General features: G+C 34.0%; 1 protein-coding gene across 3 annotated transcripts in view; it reads right to left on the minus strand.

Moving 5' to 3' along the window:
* Positions 1-6,083: 6,083 nt before the first annotated feature.
* The window catches only part of PlexB (plexin B), a 555,538-nt gene continuing 539,515 nt past the window's right edge, over positions 6,084-22,106 (minus strand). The window contains exons 16-21 of one of the 3 annotated variants that reach the window (XM_071586489.1): positions 21,163-21,316; positions 18,288-18,410; positions 15,048-15,233; positions 8,690-9,047; positions 7,591-7,954; positions 6,084-7,491 (exon numbers count right to left, since the gene is read on the minus strand). In XM_071586489.1, the coding sequence (XP_071442590.1) occupies positions 7,384-7,491; positions 7,591-7,954; positions 8,690-9,047; positions 15,048-15,233; positions 18,288-18,410; positions 21,163-21,316 (1,293 nt within the window). In that variant the 3' untranslated portion in view covers positions 6,084-7,383. Of the gene's footprint in view, positions 7,492-7,590; positions 7,955-8,689; positions 9,048-15,047; positions 15,234-15,774; positions 15,853-18,287; positions 18,411-21,162; positions 21,317-22,106 lie in introns of those variants that run through there. The other 2 variants (XM_071586490.1, XM_071586491.1) reach the window with 2 other exon arrangements.

Below are 22,106 nucleotides of genomic sequence, written 5' to 3' on the forward strand. Positions count from 1 at the left end.
ATTACAAAGATGGATGAGTGGCGAAAATGGAAGAATGTAAATACAGAATTAGGCAAAATAAAGTACAAAGAATTAAACAATAAATTGAGGCAGGCAACAAATAAAGCATAAGAAGCATGGCGGAAGACGCAGTGCGAGGATATGGAAAGTCTGCAGAGGAAGGGTGAAATCGGTGCGCTGTACAGCAAAGTTAAATCTTTATCCGGAAGTTAGAAAGGGAGATCAACGATAGCAGTTAGAGATAAGGCGGGTAAGGTAATAGTTGATGCAGGGAAGATCCAAGAGAGATGGAAGGAATATATAGAAGAACAGTATAGTAAAGAGCTTAGACCAACAAAGTTAGACATAGAAAGGGAACATGACATAGAGGAAGATAGCTTAGGTCCAGGCATACTAGACAATGAGATAGAAAGGGCATTAAGGGAGATGAAACTAAATAAGGCCGTGGGGGTGGATAATATTCCCGCGGAACTTTTAAAAGGCTTAGGAAAATGCAGGAGAAAGAGGCTATATGGACTGATCCGTAGTATTTATGAGGAAGGAATCCGGCCGGAAGACTTTGTGAGATCAGTTTTAGTTCCTATTCTGAAAAAGGTAAAGGCTACATCATGTGAGGACTACAGGACGATAAGTTTGATATCCCACACAGCTAAAGTTGTTTTCAGGATCATCAACTAAAGGATAGAGCTTAGGGAAAGTGATTACTTAGGGGATGATCAGTTTGGGTTTAGGAAGGGGAGAGGTACACGTGATGCCATTGCAGTAATGAGATTATTAATCGAGAGGAGTATAGAACACAACCAGGAGGTATTTGCCTGTTTCGTAGACTTCGAAAAAGCGTTTGATAGAGTGAATTGGGAAAAACTAATGAGTATATTGCAGAAAATAGGAATAGATTGAAGGGAAAGGAGGCTAATCCGCAACCTGTACATGTCTCAGACTGCTCAGGTGCGGGTGGGAAACGGGGGGCCCGGATGGGCAGTGTTAGGAAGAGGTGTAAGACAGGGTTGCCCATTATCACCGTTGCTGTTCAACCTGTATGCAGAGAAAGTGATCAAGGAGGCATGGGAAGAACTCGAGGTAGGAATGAAAGTGGGCGGGGAATTCGTAAAATCAGTTGGGCTTGCTGATGACCAAGCCTTAGTTTATCAGTCAGCCAAGGGGTTGCAAGCATTGCTGAGTGAATTGGAAATTCGGTGCGACAGGCATGGGATGAGAATCAACGTTAATAAAACAAAGGTTATGCGATTTTCTAGAAAGAAAAAGGCTAAGCTAAACATTAAAATAGGATTGGCAAAAACTAGAGCTGGTAAAACAGTTAACGTGTCTCGGTAGTGTTTTGGACCAACACGGTCAAAGTAGTGGGAACATAAGGAGAAGAATTGCACTAGGGAAAAAAGCTTTAACAAGGAGGAGGGATTTGATGAGAGGGACGTTGAGTAAGGATATTAACAAAAGACTCGGAAAACTTTGATATGGAGCGTAGCTATGTACGGTGCGGAAACGTGGTCATTGAAGCAGGAGGATAGACGTCGACTGGAGGCTTTGGAAATGTGGGTGTGGAGAAGAATGGAGAAGGTAAAATGGACCGAGAAGAAAACAAATGAGGAAGTACTTGGTATGGTTGGCGAAGAGAGGGGTTTGTTGGGAGAAATCCTATGGAGGCAGGAAAAGTGGATGAAGGGGGTATTGACCCGCATTGGAATGTTGAAGACTGTAATTGAGGGGAGAATGTTAGGCAAACGAGGAAAGGAAAGGAACAGGACAGGGATGTTGGACGGGATGAAGGGAGGAAGAAAATACTCGGAGATGAAGAGGGACCTGTTGTAGAGTGGGATGTTGTGTTTTGCTGGGGGTCACCAATTGTTGAATTAGTAATTTTGTCCATCCAAAAACCTACCGTAATCGGTAGATTACCTAATAATAATAATAATATATATATATATATATATATATATATATATATATATATATATATATATATATATAGATGAGAGGAAAAAAGTTGAGAGCATTATATATATATATATATACACACATACATACATACATACATACATACATATATATATATATATATATATATATATATAATATGCTCTCAACTTTTTGACAAAGTCTCAAGGAAACAATTATTTGTAAAATCATAAAATTAGGCATGGAAAATGCATCAGTCATGTAGTGCATTGTACAAAACAATGTTTTCAATTGGCATGAGAAAAATGCAAGATTGAGAAAAAGAAGAGAGGAGAACCTTGGATTAAATATTTAATTTCTCTACCATGATTTACAAGGTTATGCAAATTAGCTTCCATTTTATGAGTTTTGGTGGATAACTAACAGGCTAGTCTCCTTCTTAGGGGCCAGGCCCTTGAACTGTGGCCCAGATTCATTCCACTACTGCTCAACACTATTTCCAGCAAGATCTTACGACAAGAAGAGATGTCACAGCCTTGACAATTGAAACACCAATGGATAAATATCAAAACATTTAGCGGTAAAACCATCAAATTTCACTGGCTAGTGGTATGTTTCCTACTCGGAGTGGACCATTCTGCATTGAATCTGCGATATACACCATTATGAAAAACAGCCTCATACTGTAGGTAGCCAAATTAAAAAAAGTTGGTCTAATGAAATTGCAGAGACCACTAACTAATAATAAGTTCTAAGTCAGTCCAATGAATATGTGCTCACTTATTAATGGCAAGGTCAATATTACTAACTTCATCTTGAGAATGAATAGCACATTTAGAATTATTGGTCAACATTGAAACAAGTGCATGATGAGAAATGAATTCGGCCACCTAAGCACCTGACTATGAATACTAGCTATTCACATCTTTTGAACGTACATTTGTGTATATATATTTTCAACTTTGATGAAATTAATGTTGTCTTTAAGGAATTTCAGATTTGTTAAATGTCATTATAAAAAACTTCAAATACACAAATATCAATTTCAACAGATGTTTTTGTTGCAATTAGATTAGAAAAATGGATTTCTCCATGTAAATGAAAAATAAAGATTAATCTGGCGAGAAAATTCATCACTTTGTAGCTACATAACAATTAATCAGTTAAGTACCTTTGGAAACTAAATAATAATGAGTATAAGAAACACATTTGTTTAATATTTTAAATGGGATCAATTAGAAAATGAACATAGGAATGACATAAAAATGAGTAGTTGGTCTATTCACAGATGATAGATTTTACAATTTTTAATCAATCATTTAAAGTAGGTATTCTTGCAATTTTTAAAAAAATTCTTAAAACTAAAAATAAATAATTTTATTCTAAAATTCACTAATGCATGCACATAAACATTGTGTGCACACTTCAGCATAAGTTTTATTTTATATTTTACCTTTAAACAGCTATATCGTTGGCAGGAATTGTTTTTTGAACAACTCGTTTCAAATCCTCTTGTGTGAAAAGTGTGAAAGGAATACATATTTTGTCAATGCCCATGGTATAGGGCATTAGCAAATTAAACCACTGCAGCTTTCAAGCATTTATCAGAAGTGTTCCGTTAAAATTGCCAAGATCATGAAAACTAGACAAATTTCTTCAACATCACATGTAACAACAATTAACTAATGTACAGATTTCCATGTTCTGGATCCCTATTTAAAACGTTTGGTTTGATGATACATACACAAAAAGTACGGTGATGAAATAGAGGAAAATTCATATATCCACCATAATATGATATGGCATTTAAAAGCTGTTGAGTACCTAAAAGACAGAGACAAAGATGGCAATGATGATGCACATTACTGCAAGAAATCTTCCGCATTTTAAAATGTAATAGATACGTATACAGATACTGCAATCTCTATAAAAACACTGTATTTTGAAGAAAATAATGAGATTGAACCATCAAGAGCTTCAAACTTGCACAGTCATTCTCCAAAATAGGCATCAAACTACTTCAAACGTAACTTAAAAACCAATTCCAATGAAAACGAATAATGATATTACAATGCATTATGGAGATCTTTTCACGATTTTGGCACAAATTTTCACTGCTTTACAATGGAAGCCATATAAAAAACATAAGAGATGAAATATAACCCTTATTTACACATTTTTTCAGATGAATTTATGCTAAATAAGGGTGCTAACATTGTTGTCCATTTTTAATAGTATGCAGTGATATACCACAGTGTACTATTAATAATTGTACAAAAGGGTTGAAACATTCTTCAGCCAAGCTGCCAACCAATTTAGTTCAATCCACAAGTGCCTGGGTCATTTTGTGCGAATTGATAATGACCATATCTGCTCACATAGGTTGAATTGATGGGCAAACATTTTTAGGAAATGTGCAATCTGAAACTTTCAAATACTCCGGGATTCTTTAGTGGTAGTAAAAAGTAACATGGATTTGGAACCTCTTTCGGGAATAATGCAAGCTCAACTGGCATGTCAAAATCCAAAGCTAAATCAGAGAGACAAAGAGGGTGCAAGTGTTTCCTGAAACCTACAGTTTTAATACAGAGAGAGAACTTCTCCTGAATGGGCCAAATCAATAAGACTGAACTCGGCTGTAATGAAAAATGCTCAAACAGCAAGCACAGTTTAAAAAGTAATCAAATTAAGTACACCATTGAATGAAATGAAATTAAAATCATTCATTTGCAGTGTAAAGTATAACTAAAGAGTATTGAGACACAAAACAATATAATAACTATTATCCATGCTTGATTGTATAATTTGGGTAATCAGTGAAGGTTAACTTATCAACCGTTAAATTTAAAATTAGACCTCTTTTAAGAGAAATTGGGCATATTAGAACAATAAACTATAACACTTAAGATCAACCCACACATAAGCATATATGGCATTTATTAAACTGCTGGTAATGCTTTTTAGCTCTTTTTAGCTCCATCTTACACCATATGTTTACCAATGTTCCAATCTGAAGAGCATAATGCACATATTTAACTTGAGGGATGGATAAGAATATGAGTTTCTGAGAAGGATATTGAAGATTTCATATCATAATTGAATAGCCAGTCCAAGCAATCATGACATCAGGGCTTAGAAAAAGCTATTGGTGCACCTATGAAATTTTACTGAAGTTGATGGATACAATGCTATTTTACCAATTTGCATACTAAAAGCAATGATCATCCACATCGAACAATAAGGTAATTGCAATGCACATATTAATATTTCTTTTCTCTATAAGATCCAAACTTTTAATTAGTCGGTATAACAGCATGACTCTGTCTAAAATTGCAATATCTTAACATAAGCTGGCTTAATGGCTTAAACATATTTATGATGATGTATAACACCACATCCTCAGCAATTAAACTAAAATCAGGTTCTTCAATCAAATATTTTTTAAAAAACATACACTTCTCAATCAATGTAAAATCACTGATTAGCATATACAGTGGACAATCATATGGAGTTTTAAAGCAGATTATCAAGAAGAACTGACTTCATACAGTATCCCTTGGCAAACACTTTGCAAACAATCTAAATAATGACAATAATGATCCATCCCTTTATAAAAACATCTAATTTTGAGCATTTTCACGTGAATCAGTCATCAGATGTTCATAAATCAAAATAATAAAAATCCTTTAACATGCATCTCTATTGTCTCCCTATTTTTTTAAAATTGAATTGTGCCATTAATCTTTTATTTTCAAAACATAGTTTTCATATGATAATTACTAGCAAATATAACATTCATCTCATAATATTGAAAAACACAAGAGATTTTTTCCTGCTATAAAGTTTGAGCATAATAATTTATAAGGAAAATATTTGACAAGTGAACTTTAAAGGTAGGCATATAATCTATATAGGCTGAACTCCCAAGTAAATTATGTTTCATACAGCTGTAAGAACAATGTATAGGGTAAAATAAATGCTTGGTTGACAAACAGGACAACAATCACGAAAATATTATAAATGGAATAACCCAGTTACCACGAAATTTCCAAGTAAATCCAACTTAACTTAAGGAATAGAACTTTCATGGTCATGAAGAAAATGTGTATGTAATACTGAGTTTATGTAATACTGATTTTATGTAATAATTTCTTACAATTAGAAAATTTCCCCCATGGCACACACTGCTTTAATTTCACATATTTAAAAAGGACTACACAGATAACATAGTAATGGAAATAAAACTGAGCTCATAATTTAAACAAGCTTTCATGACTTTGGCATACAATTAAGAGCTGCAACATTAAGATCCACGAAGTAAAATGATGGAGCAATGAGATAAAGATCAATGGATAGAATGCAAAGAAATAATGATGTATTCACATTTTGTGTGCCAAATTTGATTTCCATATATGAATTTTGATAAAATAAGTATACACATCTGTTACTCTGATAAAAAGAATGGTAAATAAATCTTGTGTCTTGTGCTCTTCCATTTCAACTGTCAGGCATACTTCCTTACTTGGTCCCAAAACTCAGTCCATTCAGTTCCATCAATGCAATCTCATTAATGCCCACCTAGCTGCTTCCATGGACTAGTAATGCCATACAAACATTGGCTAACACCCAATCACAGCACAAAATTTGAAATAGATCTCCAACTGATTAAAGAATATTTTACTTATCAGGGATCCAATCTTTTTTTGGATTACCAGAGTAACTTGAAACACCCATTTAAAAAAAATTATGAGTCATACACTATATCAGTCTTTCACACCATGTATGTCGATGCCAGCATCAATTAACACAATTCAGAGATGTAAAGGATACCAAATGGACAAAATCTACACCTTTGGCACAAATAAAGACAAAGGTAATTCATTTCACCCAGGTGTGGAAGCTATTAGCTCTGGATATATCACCAAAGAAAAATGCACAATATACAACACACATTGACATAGGTCATTCAATTCTTGGCCCATGGCTACAAAAAAGGGATATTAGTTACTTTTGCATACAAAGTTAAAATTTGTTTCTGTGTATCATAAGTTTTTCATTCAATATAAAAAAGGGGATTTAAAATAATAGCTCTGTTAATCCTCCCTTCTCTATATCCTTGAAAGGATACTGACACAAAAACTGCGTCATATTCCAGGCACTCAATGTTAGGAAACTATTGTGCATTCACAGAGACAAGTCTTACTTTCTTCAATAAATGAAAAGCCACATTTGAAAACTTAATGAGGGTAATTTGGCTAGTAATCCTCCACTGATTAGTACGACAATCATGGCCCTCACCAAAAGTGGCTGCACTGTATAACGGTCACCTGATCCCACTAATGAACATAATGCCTCTCTTTCAATTCTATACACACTTGCATGATCACAGTTTTCAGTTGCATGTGCATGTAGCATATCACAGTCTCAGTAGAGATTGGCCAGCAGAAGATCAGGTGACCCACGTTGTCAGCAAGTGGAAGTCTCCTCCCCCTCCAGAGTACATGCAACGTTTTCTAGTTTATGGGCCAGGTGCATCTTCTTGCAGTAAGGATCTGTTTCGAGGGCTTCCAAAATCTGTAGAACAAAGTTAAATCCATGTCAGAGAGTGTTTATATAGTTCTCTGTGACTAATTTACAAGCCTGAGGGTTCTTTCCATGCATGCTTTGCCTCACCTGATTACTATACTTGGTGACATAAATATACAATTCTTTTAACGCAGATATAATATCAAACTCCCCAGCTTGAGAAACAGACAGTTGCTGCATTGCAGTGCTCATCTCTTGGTCAGTAATTTGAGGCAACCTCTGAACATCGCAATAGAAATGTGATACCATTTCTCTGTAATGAGGAATGTCCTTGGCAAACAGGAGTTTATTTGATGGTGAATCCTTCCCCAAGCGATGCTCAGTGGTAGAACATGCATCCATAAACGTCTGAGCAATCACAGATAGGCACGAGTCAACTGTAGTAGTCTTGTTAATATCAAAGATGAAGTCTGGATTCTTTATGAAGTTCACCCAAAATCTCAGAGGAAGACTGAAATAAAATTCAGCAACATTCAACAATGCGTAAAGAAATATTAGCCAAATACCACAAAATCAATTTTTATAATTCTAGCATAGGGACCTGCGAATCATCAATTCTCTATGAAATCGAATCAGCAGTCTTGATTCAAAATCAAATCTAAATCAAAATGAACAAACCTAGTTATGCCCCCTCAAGTGAATGCTCATTTCAATTAAATGTATCATAAGCACCACTTATTTCCTAAATTATTAGAACATCCTCAGTCTTCTCGCAAGGCCCTTTGAAAGCTATGAATATGGTTCTAACTTGAAAAATAATTGAAAATTTAATAAAATGAATATTATGTTAGGAAATTAATTTAAATATATGAAGTCACATATGCTACTTAAACCACCCATAGAATTAAATATAAACTTATTTGCTAATTGAGTACAGAAGGTTTTATAAATATTTTGAAAACTGTTGTTTTAACATTGCCCATCCTTAGGAAGCACACATTTCAACAGTAAATTATTGATCTTTTGAGCCTAAATAATTATGAAATGTTAAAACATGCTTCGGTGATTATTGGGCCCCCAGCATAGTTAATTCTCTCCAAAGAACAGTTTGTGGATTGAATAGCAAGCAAATCAAGTGCTGCTTTTGCAAAGAGAAAAAATATATTTCTGTTTCCTTTCCACCTAGGTAATGAATCACCAACACATTCTATGATCTAATGGAAAGAGCTAATGACACTTTGCTGACCTGTTAGATTTCCAGGCATGCACCACTTCAGGATCCGTTATACTATGCTTGATGGCAGCATCATCAAGAAGATCAAAAAGCCACTTGACAGCTGGAGGAAGAGCTTCATTTGCAGTTAGAATAGTATTGAAGAAATCGTCCACAAATTTCTGGATGGTGCCCTTGGTCGACAAAAGCCTCGTCAAAAATATTTCAGGGATGGCCTTATGAGTCCTTTCAGATTTGTTACTCTGATAATGAGGGTCATCAATGGGTTTCACAAGATGGTATATTCTCATATTAGTGCTGGACTCTATGTCACCATTGGCTGTGTTTATTTGAGATATGGAGTTGCTAAAGTAAGTACTTGAGCCAGTGCCTGAAAAGCAATATTTAAAAAAAATCCACTTTGCGTTTTATGAAAAGAAAATGGACAGGGAAGACATTTATGAAAGCAGATCATCTCATACATCATAATCAACTGCCAACCTTTTTCGAAGTCACAATTCCATTTGTCTTGAATTACTAATTAAAAAACACCACTGATACAGAGTTATTACCTATTTAACATAAAAATGCATGTTGTTCTGCTAGTGAGACAAGCAAAAGTTCATTTGTTCATTTATTACCCAGGAGAGTAGAAATATTTGGGCAATAATGTGCTTTGAAATGCTATATGCCTAAGGGCAAAATAGCTACAGATCATTGTTCTTTTTCCACAGTGTGAATGCAGATGAATTTAGATGACTTTGCAGCTGGTTTGGGACTTCACTGCCCATTTTTATGGACTGCAACTAATATATACTAAATAATTTGAAAACTAAATGGAGGTCGTGGTGAACCTCACATTCATCAAAAAGAAAAAATGAAAACGGGTCCAAAAATTAGGGGCTAATTTTCTAATACCAAATGATAAATACATAAGATTCAATTGCAAAGGAAACACTTGGTTTTTCCACATAAAATTTTATGTGGAAAAACCAAGTGTTTCCTTTGCAATATGTATCGTTTCCACAAAGTGACGCCTGAAGCTATCTCCTTCATAAGATTCAAATTAATTCTTAACCACTAATTACAGATGTTGTTGGATTAGTGTTTTCCATTCATGTGTTTTTAAGAGATTGGCAACACTGCTCATCCTCACTCATTTTCACATTCTAAAAGAATGTGAAAATGTGAAAAGAAATGCTTCTGTGACCCCTTTGATCCGCACTGCAACAAGCTGTGCTTCCCCAAGTGTTTTTCCACCCGGAAAAGTTATTCTAATAGGTGATTCCATTGTGAAACATGTCCATGTCAAAGGAGTGGGAAAGACAGTGTTCGGTGGAATCAAAGCTGAGCAAATGAGTCGAAAGGTGGAAGAAATCGCTCAAAATGTGAAAATCAACGAGACAGATATGGTTTTCCCTCATGTGGGAACAAACAATCTTTGAAGCTCAAGATGACCAGATGAAGTAATTGGAGAAATGTACGAGCTTATCAGGTGCACAAAGAAACATTTCTCAAAATCAGTTATAGTGGTAAACAGTATTTTACGCTGACGAGATATCAACCTTAGTTACATTGAAAAGGTAAATGATAATCTCAGATAGGCTTGTGATGCTCAGGTTGTATTCTGTGACGTAAAAAAACGCATAAATGATCGCTGCTTAGCTCACGATGGCCTGCATTTAAATCGCAAAGGGACATATCTGTTAGGTAAGGCAATTGAAAGTGTAGCAAATATTTGTGCATACAAGGGAAACGAAAAACAGAGGTAGCCTGTGTCAAAATAACCACTACCCCCAATCAAAATACAAAAAAGACAGTCGGTTGCACAAAATTTGCTCTGTGAAACTTCTACATCAAAACATTCAATGCATATCAAATAAAAAGCTGGAAATTGAGATCCTATTAAAGGATGAGAGGCCGGATTTTCTTTGTATAACAGAGCATGGCCTAAAAGATAATGAAATGAAAAGTCTAAAGATGAGGGATTATTTTCTTGTTGATCATTTCTGTAGGGAAAAAACAAAGGTGGTGGTGTTGCATTTTTCGCCAAAACTTGTTTTGAATCAGTAACCATAGCCTATTAAAATTTTTAAAATAGAATCAGTGAAGAAAAGAGATTTGAAATAACTTTGTGCAAATGGCCCAAGACAAATGAAACTTATTTTTTTATTGGTCTGTACAGATCTCCAAGTGCACTAGTCGATGATTTTCTCAAAAAAATGGATAAAATACTCGAGAAAGTCGTCAAGAAAAATAATAAAATTATCATTGCTGGGGACCTGAATATAGATGTCTCAAAAGATAACAGCTTTACTCAGAAGCTGAAAGAAATCCTTCTCTGCTATAGTGTTCAGCTAACTATTTATACCCCAACCAGAGAGTCATCTCACTCAAAAACTGTTATTGACAACATAGCTACAAATCTAGCCAAGCATAACTTCAAATCTCTAGTTTTAGAAACTACTATCTCAGACCATCATGCTCAAATTATTGAATTTAATGCACACACTTTAACAGATAGAAGTGAGAGAAACGCAGATACAGTATACACACGTATATACTCACAGGAAAATATGAATTTATTTAAATGGGAATTGAAGAGTGTTAACTGGGCAGCAGTACTAAATCCAAATCATGTTACAAATAAGTTCAAAGAATTTCAATCAATTATTAAGTACTAATGGGATATTTGTTTCCTATTGAAAAAGCTAGCCATTAAAAATAAATCTGCAAATAAAGGATATAAATGGATAACAAATGAGGTTCTGACAGCTAGAAATAGGCTTAACTACTTAACTAAGACTATTAAAGCAGATGCCTGTCTAATACCCTTGAGAAATGAACTAAATATACTAGAATTCTCATTATTTCAAACTGAAATAATGAGAATTCCAGTAAAATGTCAGAGCCCGGAAAAAATAAATGCTTCTCAATAACATTTGATGGAAAAGAAATCAGCAATCCTCAAAATATGGCAAACGAATCCAATAATTTCTTCATAGATATCATTGGCGAAACAACAGCACAGAAAAACCTTCTAAATGATAGCATAGAAAAAGTAATGCACATTAGTGAATCAATTTCCTTAAATCCCACCACAGAAAATGAAGTCAGAAATATAATCATAAAACAAAAGAACAAAAAATCCAGTCGGCATGATGGCATATCAAATTATCTAATAAAACTTTGTCAAGAATCCTTCACTTTACCTAATACTAATATAGCCAATGAATCGTTTCCAACTGGGCAATTTCCTAAAGAATTAAAAATAACCAAAGTTATTCCACTACATAAAAAGGGAGCCAAAGACCAACTGAATAATTACAGGCCTATCTCACTAATTTCATGTATTTCAAAAATACTTGAAAAATTGATGGAAGAAAGACTATTAAAATTCCTCATAAAAAATAAAGTTTCTTCTCAGTCACAGCATGGTTTCACAAAAAATAAAAGTGTAGAAACTGCATGCAGTGATTATGTAGCTAAAATTGGCCAAGCTTTAAGTGATAAAAGGCATGTTATAGGGGTAAATATGGATCTATCAACAGCCTTTGATTCTGTAAAATCTAGCATTCTTTTAACTAAACTAGGACATTATGGTATCAGGGGAGTAGCTCATCTCTGGCTTACATCTTTTTTGGAAAATAGGAAACAGTATGTAGAAATTGTCGGAAAAAATGGTGCTACCTACAAATCAACAATGAAAACTATTAAATATGGTTTTCCACAAGGTTGTGTATTATGTCCTTTACTTTTCCTGGTGTATATGAATGACATTGATCCTAAGGCTTCCGCGACATCTATTTAATGAATTCATTCTTCTTTCGGGAATTTACGTCACGTAGGTGAGTTGATGGACAACTGTTTCGCCCCCAGTCCTGGAGGCGTCTTCAGGTTGAAGTGATTTGTGTTGCAGTTTTTAGGTTTTTAGGTTTTAGTTTAAAGGTTTTTATTTCCGTAAAGAACAGCATACAAGAATGAATATAAAATATATAGTTGAAACATAACAATGACAATACGGAAACCCCGTTTTAAGATATACTCCTCTTTGGGGTGGAAAAATTAAATAAAGGAAAGGCTACAAAGATGGTAGCATTTGTGTTGCAATTTGGCCGCTATATATGGGAGACGCTGGCTGGCTGGGAGCTCTCTGATTGGCTCTCTCTTGGCGACCAATGGGAATAACCTTTTCCATGTGGGAGCCAGGGTGTAGCCGTCCTCACGGTTGAAGTTGTTCGGATTCTTCATTATTTTAACTGCTTCTCTTGGGCTCCCAGCCAGCCAGCGTCTCCTATATATAGTGGCCAAATTGCAACGCAAATCACTTTGACCTGAAGACGCCTCCAGGACTGAGGGCGAAACAGTTGTCCATCAACTCACCTACGCGACGGAAATTCCCGAAAGAAGAATGAATTCATTAATAACATTGAAAAAGCCATAATCTCTCCAGAGAATAATAACATGGTGCTCTATGCAGATGATATAAGTCTAATAGCAGATCATATGAAACCATCTCAATTAGAAATAGATATGTATGCTATGGTGAATTCAGTCGCTCAATGGCTCCATGTAAATAATTTACAACTAAATGAAAGAAAAAGTTTACTTGGTATTTAGTAACTGAGACGTTCAGTCAAATATTTCTGTAGAAATAGGAAACCAATTGATATCCGAGTTAGAACACACCACCTTATTGGGTGAAGAAATAGACAACAAGTTAAGCTGGAGGTTTCAAATGGAAAAATGTAGTAAAAAATTATGTTCAGCCCTATTCCTTTTAAAAAATCTTGCCACCTATTGTAATACAGAAATATTAATGCCAGTATACCATGGTATATTTGAGTCCATAGCTCGATATAGCATCGTCTGCTGGGGGAGCTCAGCACATGGAAACATCAATAGAATACTCACCCTTCAAAAACGGGTATTAAGGGTTATATTTAAACTAAATGCAAGAAAATCCTGCAGGGAGTACTTCAAACATCACAAAATCATGACCATTCCCTCTCTCTATATGTATAATGCGATTTTGTATACCTGCACCAAAACCCCTTCACTAGTCAGAAATAGGGATGTTCACAAGTATGACACCAGGGGTAAGGATAATTTCCATAATGGCCATGGCAGAGTAGCAGCACTAAAAAAAACTTCAGAAGTTTCAGGAATACTGCTGTTTAATCGACTTCCTGAAGGGTTAAAACGAATACTCCCCCAAGAAAATAAATTTAAAAAAAAGTTGAAAAATTTCTTTTTAAATAATGTTTTTTATAGCGTCCAAGAGTACAAGGAAAGAGCCAATGTACGGAATTCTGTTTTTTAAATGTTTAATACTCATATATTTCATGTACATTATTATGAATTTGAATGTATGTTAATGCACCTGTAAAAGTAATTGAATCTTAACGAAGCCCATACAATTATGTATTGTTCTATGGCGAATAAATGTATCTATCTAACTGATGGCCCAGCCTCATATCACCTCATTGTTCAAAGCATTTGGGAAGTGGGATATACAAATTTATTTAGTGTATATTTATTAAAATATGTGAAAAGCTAACATATCTAAAAAAAACTAAAAGAAAGTTACTGAAAACACCAGATGACTTGCATAACACATAATATCATGTTTTTCGGTGAAAAACACTAAATTTTTTTTTTCCTGGAAAGAAAACACTTAAGTTAATACAGTGAATTTCAAACCACACTCCAAGTTTTCTACGACTATCTACAATCATGGACTAAGTCCAGATTGGATTTGTTCTGATTAGTAAAGGTTTACTTTACCTATTTTATAAACTGTTTACAACCATTTAATTTGCACAGCTCAGTTTCTTAGAGCCATATAAAATTACTCCATACTTAATACAAAGATTTGCTACCTCCCTCTTTTAAAAGCACTCAATAACTTGTGCTCAATATATCGTGTAATTTTTAAATTAACAGTTAATTTTAGCTTCAATTGATTTTCTTCTTTTTTCTATCACTTGGCAAACATCAGTTTGGGAATAATGATAAAATTTCCCAAGATCTCATACTTCCATACCTGCCAAACAAATAGCTCAGTGATGATGAGGAAAAAATGCATGATCTGAGTTTTTTAATCATTCATTAAAAGGAAGTAATTTAATAATTTGCAAGGATGTGATTTGATTCACTGAAAAGAAACCATTTCGGTATGCATTCATTCTAATGAGTGTCATGTATGGGTTTAAGGATATTTTTGATTTCTTGAGAAATTTGCAAGGAAATGAAAAAAAACCCTTCTGAAACATTTATCTGAACATTTCAACTTGCACTTCATATTAATGGTTTTAAGGACTTAAAATTTGAACTTAAGACCTTTCTAATGTCACCTGGGATCCTATAATGTTATTCAAATGTAACTTACAATTATGACAAGGTGGTTTGCAGTTAGTGTTGAACCTATCATTTTGTTGTGGGATTAAAGACATGACAGCTGACTCTTTCACTCCATAATGAGCCAGTGTGTTCAATTTCTTCCAACCACCGATTGATTTGGTTGTTAGGTCCTCATTTTGCAGAGTAAGGTGTCCACCCCTTCCATGTCTCCACTCTGAAGAATAAGAAAATATCATATTTATAAAACCATAAACAAAGAAAATTCGGGATATAAAAATAATTGAACATCTAATCCACAAGACTGAGCTACTTTAAAAGAAAGTGTAGCCATAAATGTTCATTTTTGCATGAATTTCTCATAATTATTTCTGTGGATTTTAAATACTGAAGATGCAATTTTTTCCAGGCAACATTTTTACAAATCTAATCAAGCAATGGACATAATTGTTGCAACGCTGACATCAATACTGATATATTTTGCAAAATTTACAACAATATTCCAAGTCAACATTACAGATCAGACATTCGTTAAAAAAATAACCTATGCTCTACAATCTATGCACTTACTTCTCATGAAAACTGACAGCACTAATATTACATTGTGCAGTTCTCATACCGGTGTTAGCCTTTAATTTCATTACTTTAGGAAAAAATGAATAGAGCTTAAGGGGATAATTTTTTAATCAAGCCAAATGCAAAAGAAGGGGAAATGGCTATTAAGAAAGCCAAAGAAGGAATGAATGGATACTGAACTTATCCATGAGAAAACTTCCAATCACAGCGATGATAATAATAGCATCCTATTGTAGTATAACATCAACAATTCAAGAATGCTGGAAGAACAACAATCATGCATATTTCTACATTAAAACAGCCTATGCCATATTGCTACTAAAAGGCTCAATCTCACTAAAATACATTGGAAATGTGATATTCCTTCACTTCTGTGCAAATATGTGTTCACTATAATCTGGGTCTTTGGTAGATCATGCAAACTCAACAGAATTTCAAATCTGATGAATTCTCAAACATTTCCCCAAAACTTGGCATTGCAAAAAATTGTATAAAACATTAGTTATTGGCCAATGCCATTAATTCAGTCCCATGGAAATAGGAAATGACACTAGACTTCATATAAATAATCAAAATTGCTAATGGCTTATATTTTATATTAGTATAAAGGTTTAATAACCCCACTTTATGTTGTCTTTGGACAAGGTAAAATACAACAGTCTAAAAACTTATATGTGCCTACAAAATGAGCATTATGTAAAATATATTAAACTATGAAAAATCAACCTGAATATCCAACACCAAATAACTAAGGAAAAAATTGTGGTTATCTGTAGCATAACCAACTTGCAGGTTTTGTGCCACCACCAGTATCGCAAAGGAGATTTAAATATTTGTTTTCACATTGAACAAAACCACTTTCATTTCTACACATTGGTGACAAGTACCACACAGAGCTATATGAATGTAAAAGGTAATATTTTGAGCAACTTAGATTCACCACAAATTATTTAAAACAAGTAAAGTGTTTTTAATTGCATGTTAGCAACTTTCAAATAAATGATAGATTCAAATAAAAAAAGACGTCTAAACATGCTGAAAACATTTAATGATGATGAATGACACTAAGAGCTCTGTATGGCTCTTGAGTTTTCATTGCATTTGTTGGCTTAAACAGAAAACAATTTTGCCAGCAATCCAGCTGGTGCCTTCATTTCAAAGGTAGACTGATGCAGTTTTTCTGGATCTTGGGTTTTCATTGCATTGCTATGGATCTTGAGTTTTCATTGCATTTGTTGGCTTAAACAGAAAACAATTTTGCCAGCAATCCAGCAGGTGCCTTCATTTCAAAGGTAGACTGATGCAGTTTTTGTCACCTTCACATTGCTTTCATTGGTAAGTTGGAGGAGAAATCTTTTCCACACATACTTTGGTGGATATCCATCTTCTTGGTTGAAGTTTTACTGTATATTTACTTTCTCAATGATCTCTTTCATCAATATCGGTCTGCATTGCTTCTCTTTGACAGTTAATCTCATTTATTAAAATTTTATGCCTTGCCATGGTTTACTTCCTGCACGTTTGGAGCTGGCAGATGAGCTGAACTGTTTATTCTTCTCTATCTCTCAAGTACTCTTTCATTCAGACACACATTGATCTGCCAGTTTCACTGATGTGAGGCTTCCTGCAATGGCATGCCAAAAAGTACATTCCATATGCACTTTGCAGTATTTTATCTTCAGCCCTTTTCACATTGTCAGCTATCCTTATCATGTAGTCGTTTATTGTGCTGATGCTAACTGCCACACCTTGTGCCAAAATAAAATAAATTGCAGCATTCCACCTTTGAAATGAAGACACCAGCTGAAATACTGGCAAAACTGTTGTCTATACAAGCCAACAAATACAGTGAAAACCTAAGAAATATGCACAACTTATCTAAACTAAACCGCAGAAACCTTCAAATGGACATGTTTACACTAGCTTGGTAAATACCAAGTACTCATATCTGTATCACCTATAAAAATGAACTGCGACCTTAAGCTTTGCTATGTCCGCAAATCATCAATTACAAGAAAATAATTGAGCCGGCCATGATGGACCATTGAAAAAATAATTATAAAAATGAGACAATGCTATCAAACTTTGAACCAAATAAATGTCACGGCCATTAAATTTATGTCTTCATCCTCAAAATTATTTAATTCAGTAATTTTACAAGTAACATACCAAAATAAGAAATAAAAAGAGAAAAATGCAAAGAGGGAATAATGAATAGGAGATGTCACCTCCTAATTCAGTGTAACTGTGCACTAATATTACCCATACCCGTTACCCATACACATATATGCAAATGTGCAAAATGAAAAATTATCAAATAAGCTGATGAGAAATGGATTTGGCTTAATAAAGAATATTCAGTTACAACTTGATTACTTATTGAAATAACCCCAAATTAAATAATCAAGAAAAGTTCACCCTAATCAGCTGGCTTAAAATTGAGCCTCACACATTGAAAAATACTTAAATCATCTTATAACAATGTTAATCAATTATGTACATTTTTTAATTGGAACCAATTGTTTAGGAAATTCATGATTTATTCAACTTTTCTATGACTCTTTTCATCACCTACCCCTTTCTAAGGATCACTTTGCACAAAAACATAAAAATAAATATTACTAAAAAACAGTTTTGAATGTGCAATAACTCATATAATGAATGGATGTTATCATGATTACATTATCATACGCACTTTTTATTAAACCTTTTTTCGTCAAACTGAGAGCATATTTTGGTGTGCTGTCTCCTCCTTCACAGGTCACTTGGAGTGCATACTCAGAACTTGGCTTAGAATTATTTACGATAGCTTGAATTTCTGGAAAACCACATAAAATGTTTTAGAAGTACCCCCCATGTTATCATCTTTTGCCTTTATTTGGCTAATATTTTGCAAATACTGAGTCCTTATTAAAAGAAGAGGCCATTATTATAGTAGCTAATTACTTATAAACACACATAATTCCAGAACAATGGCAATGCTTTTTCTGCTCTTTTGAGCCAGGAAATTTCATTTTTATATTAAAAAGATCAAATAGAAAAATAACTTAATCATAAAATTTATGTCTTTGTGTTAACAATATTTCTAAAGAAACTTTTAATGTATAAACTTAGTCCATTTTGCATTCTGAAACACAAATATCGTAGGAAGTGACATACCAGACTCCTCTCTGAAAGCGCTTTATTTCAATCAATGAAAAACTCAAGATACTGTGGCAACTTTTTGGGAAAACAGTATGAACCATACTTTTTATTAGGCTATGATATATTGAGGTAAGTCACACAACAACAGAATGCTTAGCAATACAAGAATAGGACTGAAAAAAGCCCAAATTAACTTCTGAAGAACATTTTCAAACATCTGCCATTTATTCCATACGTCATTCCTACCACAACAAAAAAATAATTTAAAAATACATTGTACTTAAAAACATTTCATCTACTAAAACTAGAGACGTTTAAGCATGGAAACAATATATCTTCTCATCAAGACTCAATATTGAAGATTTACACCTAGAAAAAGTTATAAAATGACTGATAAAAGAGTTTGAGGAGAGTACAAAAAAGGGAATTAATTCAATTTCAAATTAATATCATACAATCAATATTACCTTTTTTCATTAAAACATGTTATGTACCATGAAATTATGGCTGTAGGTTGAATTTAAATTAAAAGCTTAAGTAGACCTTGTCTTTCATGGTTTCTTTCATTGATCTCACTTTTTGTTGTCCTAAGCATTATCACTGTTTAATATTCATTCATTGCTCATATATTTTCAATACTTTTTTGATTTGAAATGCAAAATATTTAGAACCTTCACAACTGAGTAAGATATTTTTGAATATTGGGTGTACCTTGGGAAAATGGGGCCTTTTTCAATGATAAAAGTTTGAAGATTCAAATCGTTTAAATGGTTCGCATATAAAAATATTGAGAAAACTGTCACAATACATGTTATGTAATATCATTTTCTTGAATCTCAACTAAAATAATATTTAATAAACAACTGACACCTTGGGGTCACAGCCAATATGAGCCAATTGAAAAGATGAGTGAATTATTATCCTCTTTGGTAAGACTGTGTTCACATTTCAACTTCACTGAACCATTTGAAATGAATAATGCAAGAACAAATGGACTGATACAAGAACAACATCCAACTTCAAATTGCATAATGTGGTTAACATCAGGGTTGTTTGATTTATGACTTTTATGATCATACTGCGGGATGACTTAATATGGATGCTATTTATATTACAGATAATGTCTTTTTATACACCAAAATTATATCATAATATCCTAAATATCCTATATAATTTATAAACTATATCAAACTGATACTTTATATAAATAAACATGCCATCCAAATTGATAAAACAGCATCAAAGATGCATTGCATTGATTGGATGTTGGATATCTCTTGGCATTTGTATATTTCTATTGTTTGGGTGTAATATTGAAGATCCCCATATTTAGGCTTATAAAAAGTGCATAAATGATCTTTTATTGCTTTCATAGTTTGATTACCAAGTTATCGTATTTTATCTAATTTCAAATAGTTTCTATCTTTCTTCTTATTCTCATTTCAAGTTTTTGAAGATTTTATAAATCTCTTAGGACTACAGACTGGAGGGCCCGGGTTCGATTCCCAGGCAAGCCTCTCGGGGAACCTGCAGCCTCGACCCACGCTATGTGATTTTTCAGGCACCAGATCTTCCTGGTAAACCGTAACCCGCACAGGGAAAGGCACTGGCCCCCTTACCCTGATATCTGAATTTCACATGCCATCAGGCTTAGTACTGGGTGAACTTTACCATCACCAACAAAACCGATCTTTGGGTTGATTACTGTGTTTATGGTTTTTATTACTGAATGCACTTTTTTTAAACTTCTTTGAGAGGCTAAACCATTTAACCAATTAGGTTGTACATTTCCATGAAAGACAAGACCTACCTGTCTGTTAAAATACAAAAACATCAGGGATTTCATGTTCTCCAAACAATTTCAAAGACAATTAGATGATTTAAACAGCATAATGTCTTTCATCGGGATAATGTCTGAACAAGATAGTACTGAGCTTATATAAGGGATACAAACACTGTATCATTACATGTTGAAATGACTCAATGAAATTGTAACTATGGAATTCCAAATGCTTTATGATCTAAATATAAATCATGTTTGGTGAAAATTCACTATAAGAAATATACATATTCCAAAGTGTAGTAGAAGATTTCATAAGGCCAAAGGATATACATAGCAATGGGCACTAATAAAAAAATAATTTAACTTATACAACCAACAGTAATTTGTGTGCACTAATAAATTGAACAAAATATATGTCAATGAGAACATGCATTGATTAGTAGAATGTAAAATATACTATAAGTAGCATATGCAGGACAGTTGTTATTGAAAGCCAAGGAATCTGCTAATTCTTGGGTAAAGTGCCACTCGTTACAGTGGTTTAATGGCAATTCAGAATATATTTCAAACAGTAATAAAATTCATAAGTATGAAAGTTAACAAACACAATATGCCTTGCATACAAAGGCAATCCAATACATACCAAGATCCAACTCATAAATTGATGGCCTCAAAGAAAAAGGAGTATTTTTATATAGGGCATCAAGTATTTTTGACTTTACTTGACAAATAGTGTCACAGTCAAGAACTTTGCATTGTATTTTCTCGTCCAAGTCATCTTGTAGAACATGGAGGGTCTGTAACACAGAAATATACACACATTAGATGAAAAATAAACTCTGTAACCTCTTGCCCATATAACAGGTCAATTGATATGTATATTTCCACATCACATTTTGATGCCAGGCACAGATTATCTCTGGAAGGTAGCCAGAAATGGCTCTAATTACTTAGAGTGATCACATTGATTACAATAATGAATAAACTAACCTCCTCTTACTTTATGCATGATGATTGGCCCAGGGGCCCTATCTACATGATTCATGTATCTCATCTCTTTATCATTTTATATAATGCGTATCCTTGTGAACAATAGGCACAGAGGCTTCAAATCTACATGGTTAAGTCTGAAATCAACTGATATTTTAGAACCTGAGGGCGTCATGCAGAAGTTTCTTATGAATTGGAATGTAGTTAAAAAGTTCTATTCCTTCACTTGCGTTTCAGGTAATATTTGAAAAGGATGAATAAAGGCAATGAGCTTTACAACCAGACCAAAAACAGCAACGCTATGAAAACGTTTGCTAATGAGGTGTTGGACTCTGTCCGCGATGACCCAAATTTGCTCCAAAGGGTCATAACTGGAGACGAACATTGGGTTTATGGTTATGACATGGAAACTAAAGCTCAATCATCCCAATGGAAGCTGAAGCACGAGCCAAGACCGAAAAAAACTCGCCAAGTTCGTTTGAATGTGAAAGTTTTGCCCACAGTTTTCTTTGTTTGCAGGGGTGTGGTGCATCATGAGTTCTTGCCACAGGGTAGAACATTAAACAAGGAATACCATCTGCAAGTTATGTGCAATTT

The sequence above is a fragment of the Hetaerina americana genome, unplaced genomic scaffold, assembly GCF_022747635.1.
Source record: "Hetaerina americana unplaced genomic scaffold, ioHetAmer1.1.p SCAF_23, whole genome shotgun sequence".
Lineage (NCBI taxonomy): Eukaryota > Metazoa > Arthropoda > Insecta > Odonata > Calopterygidae > Hetaerina > Hetaerina americana.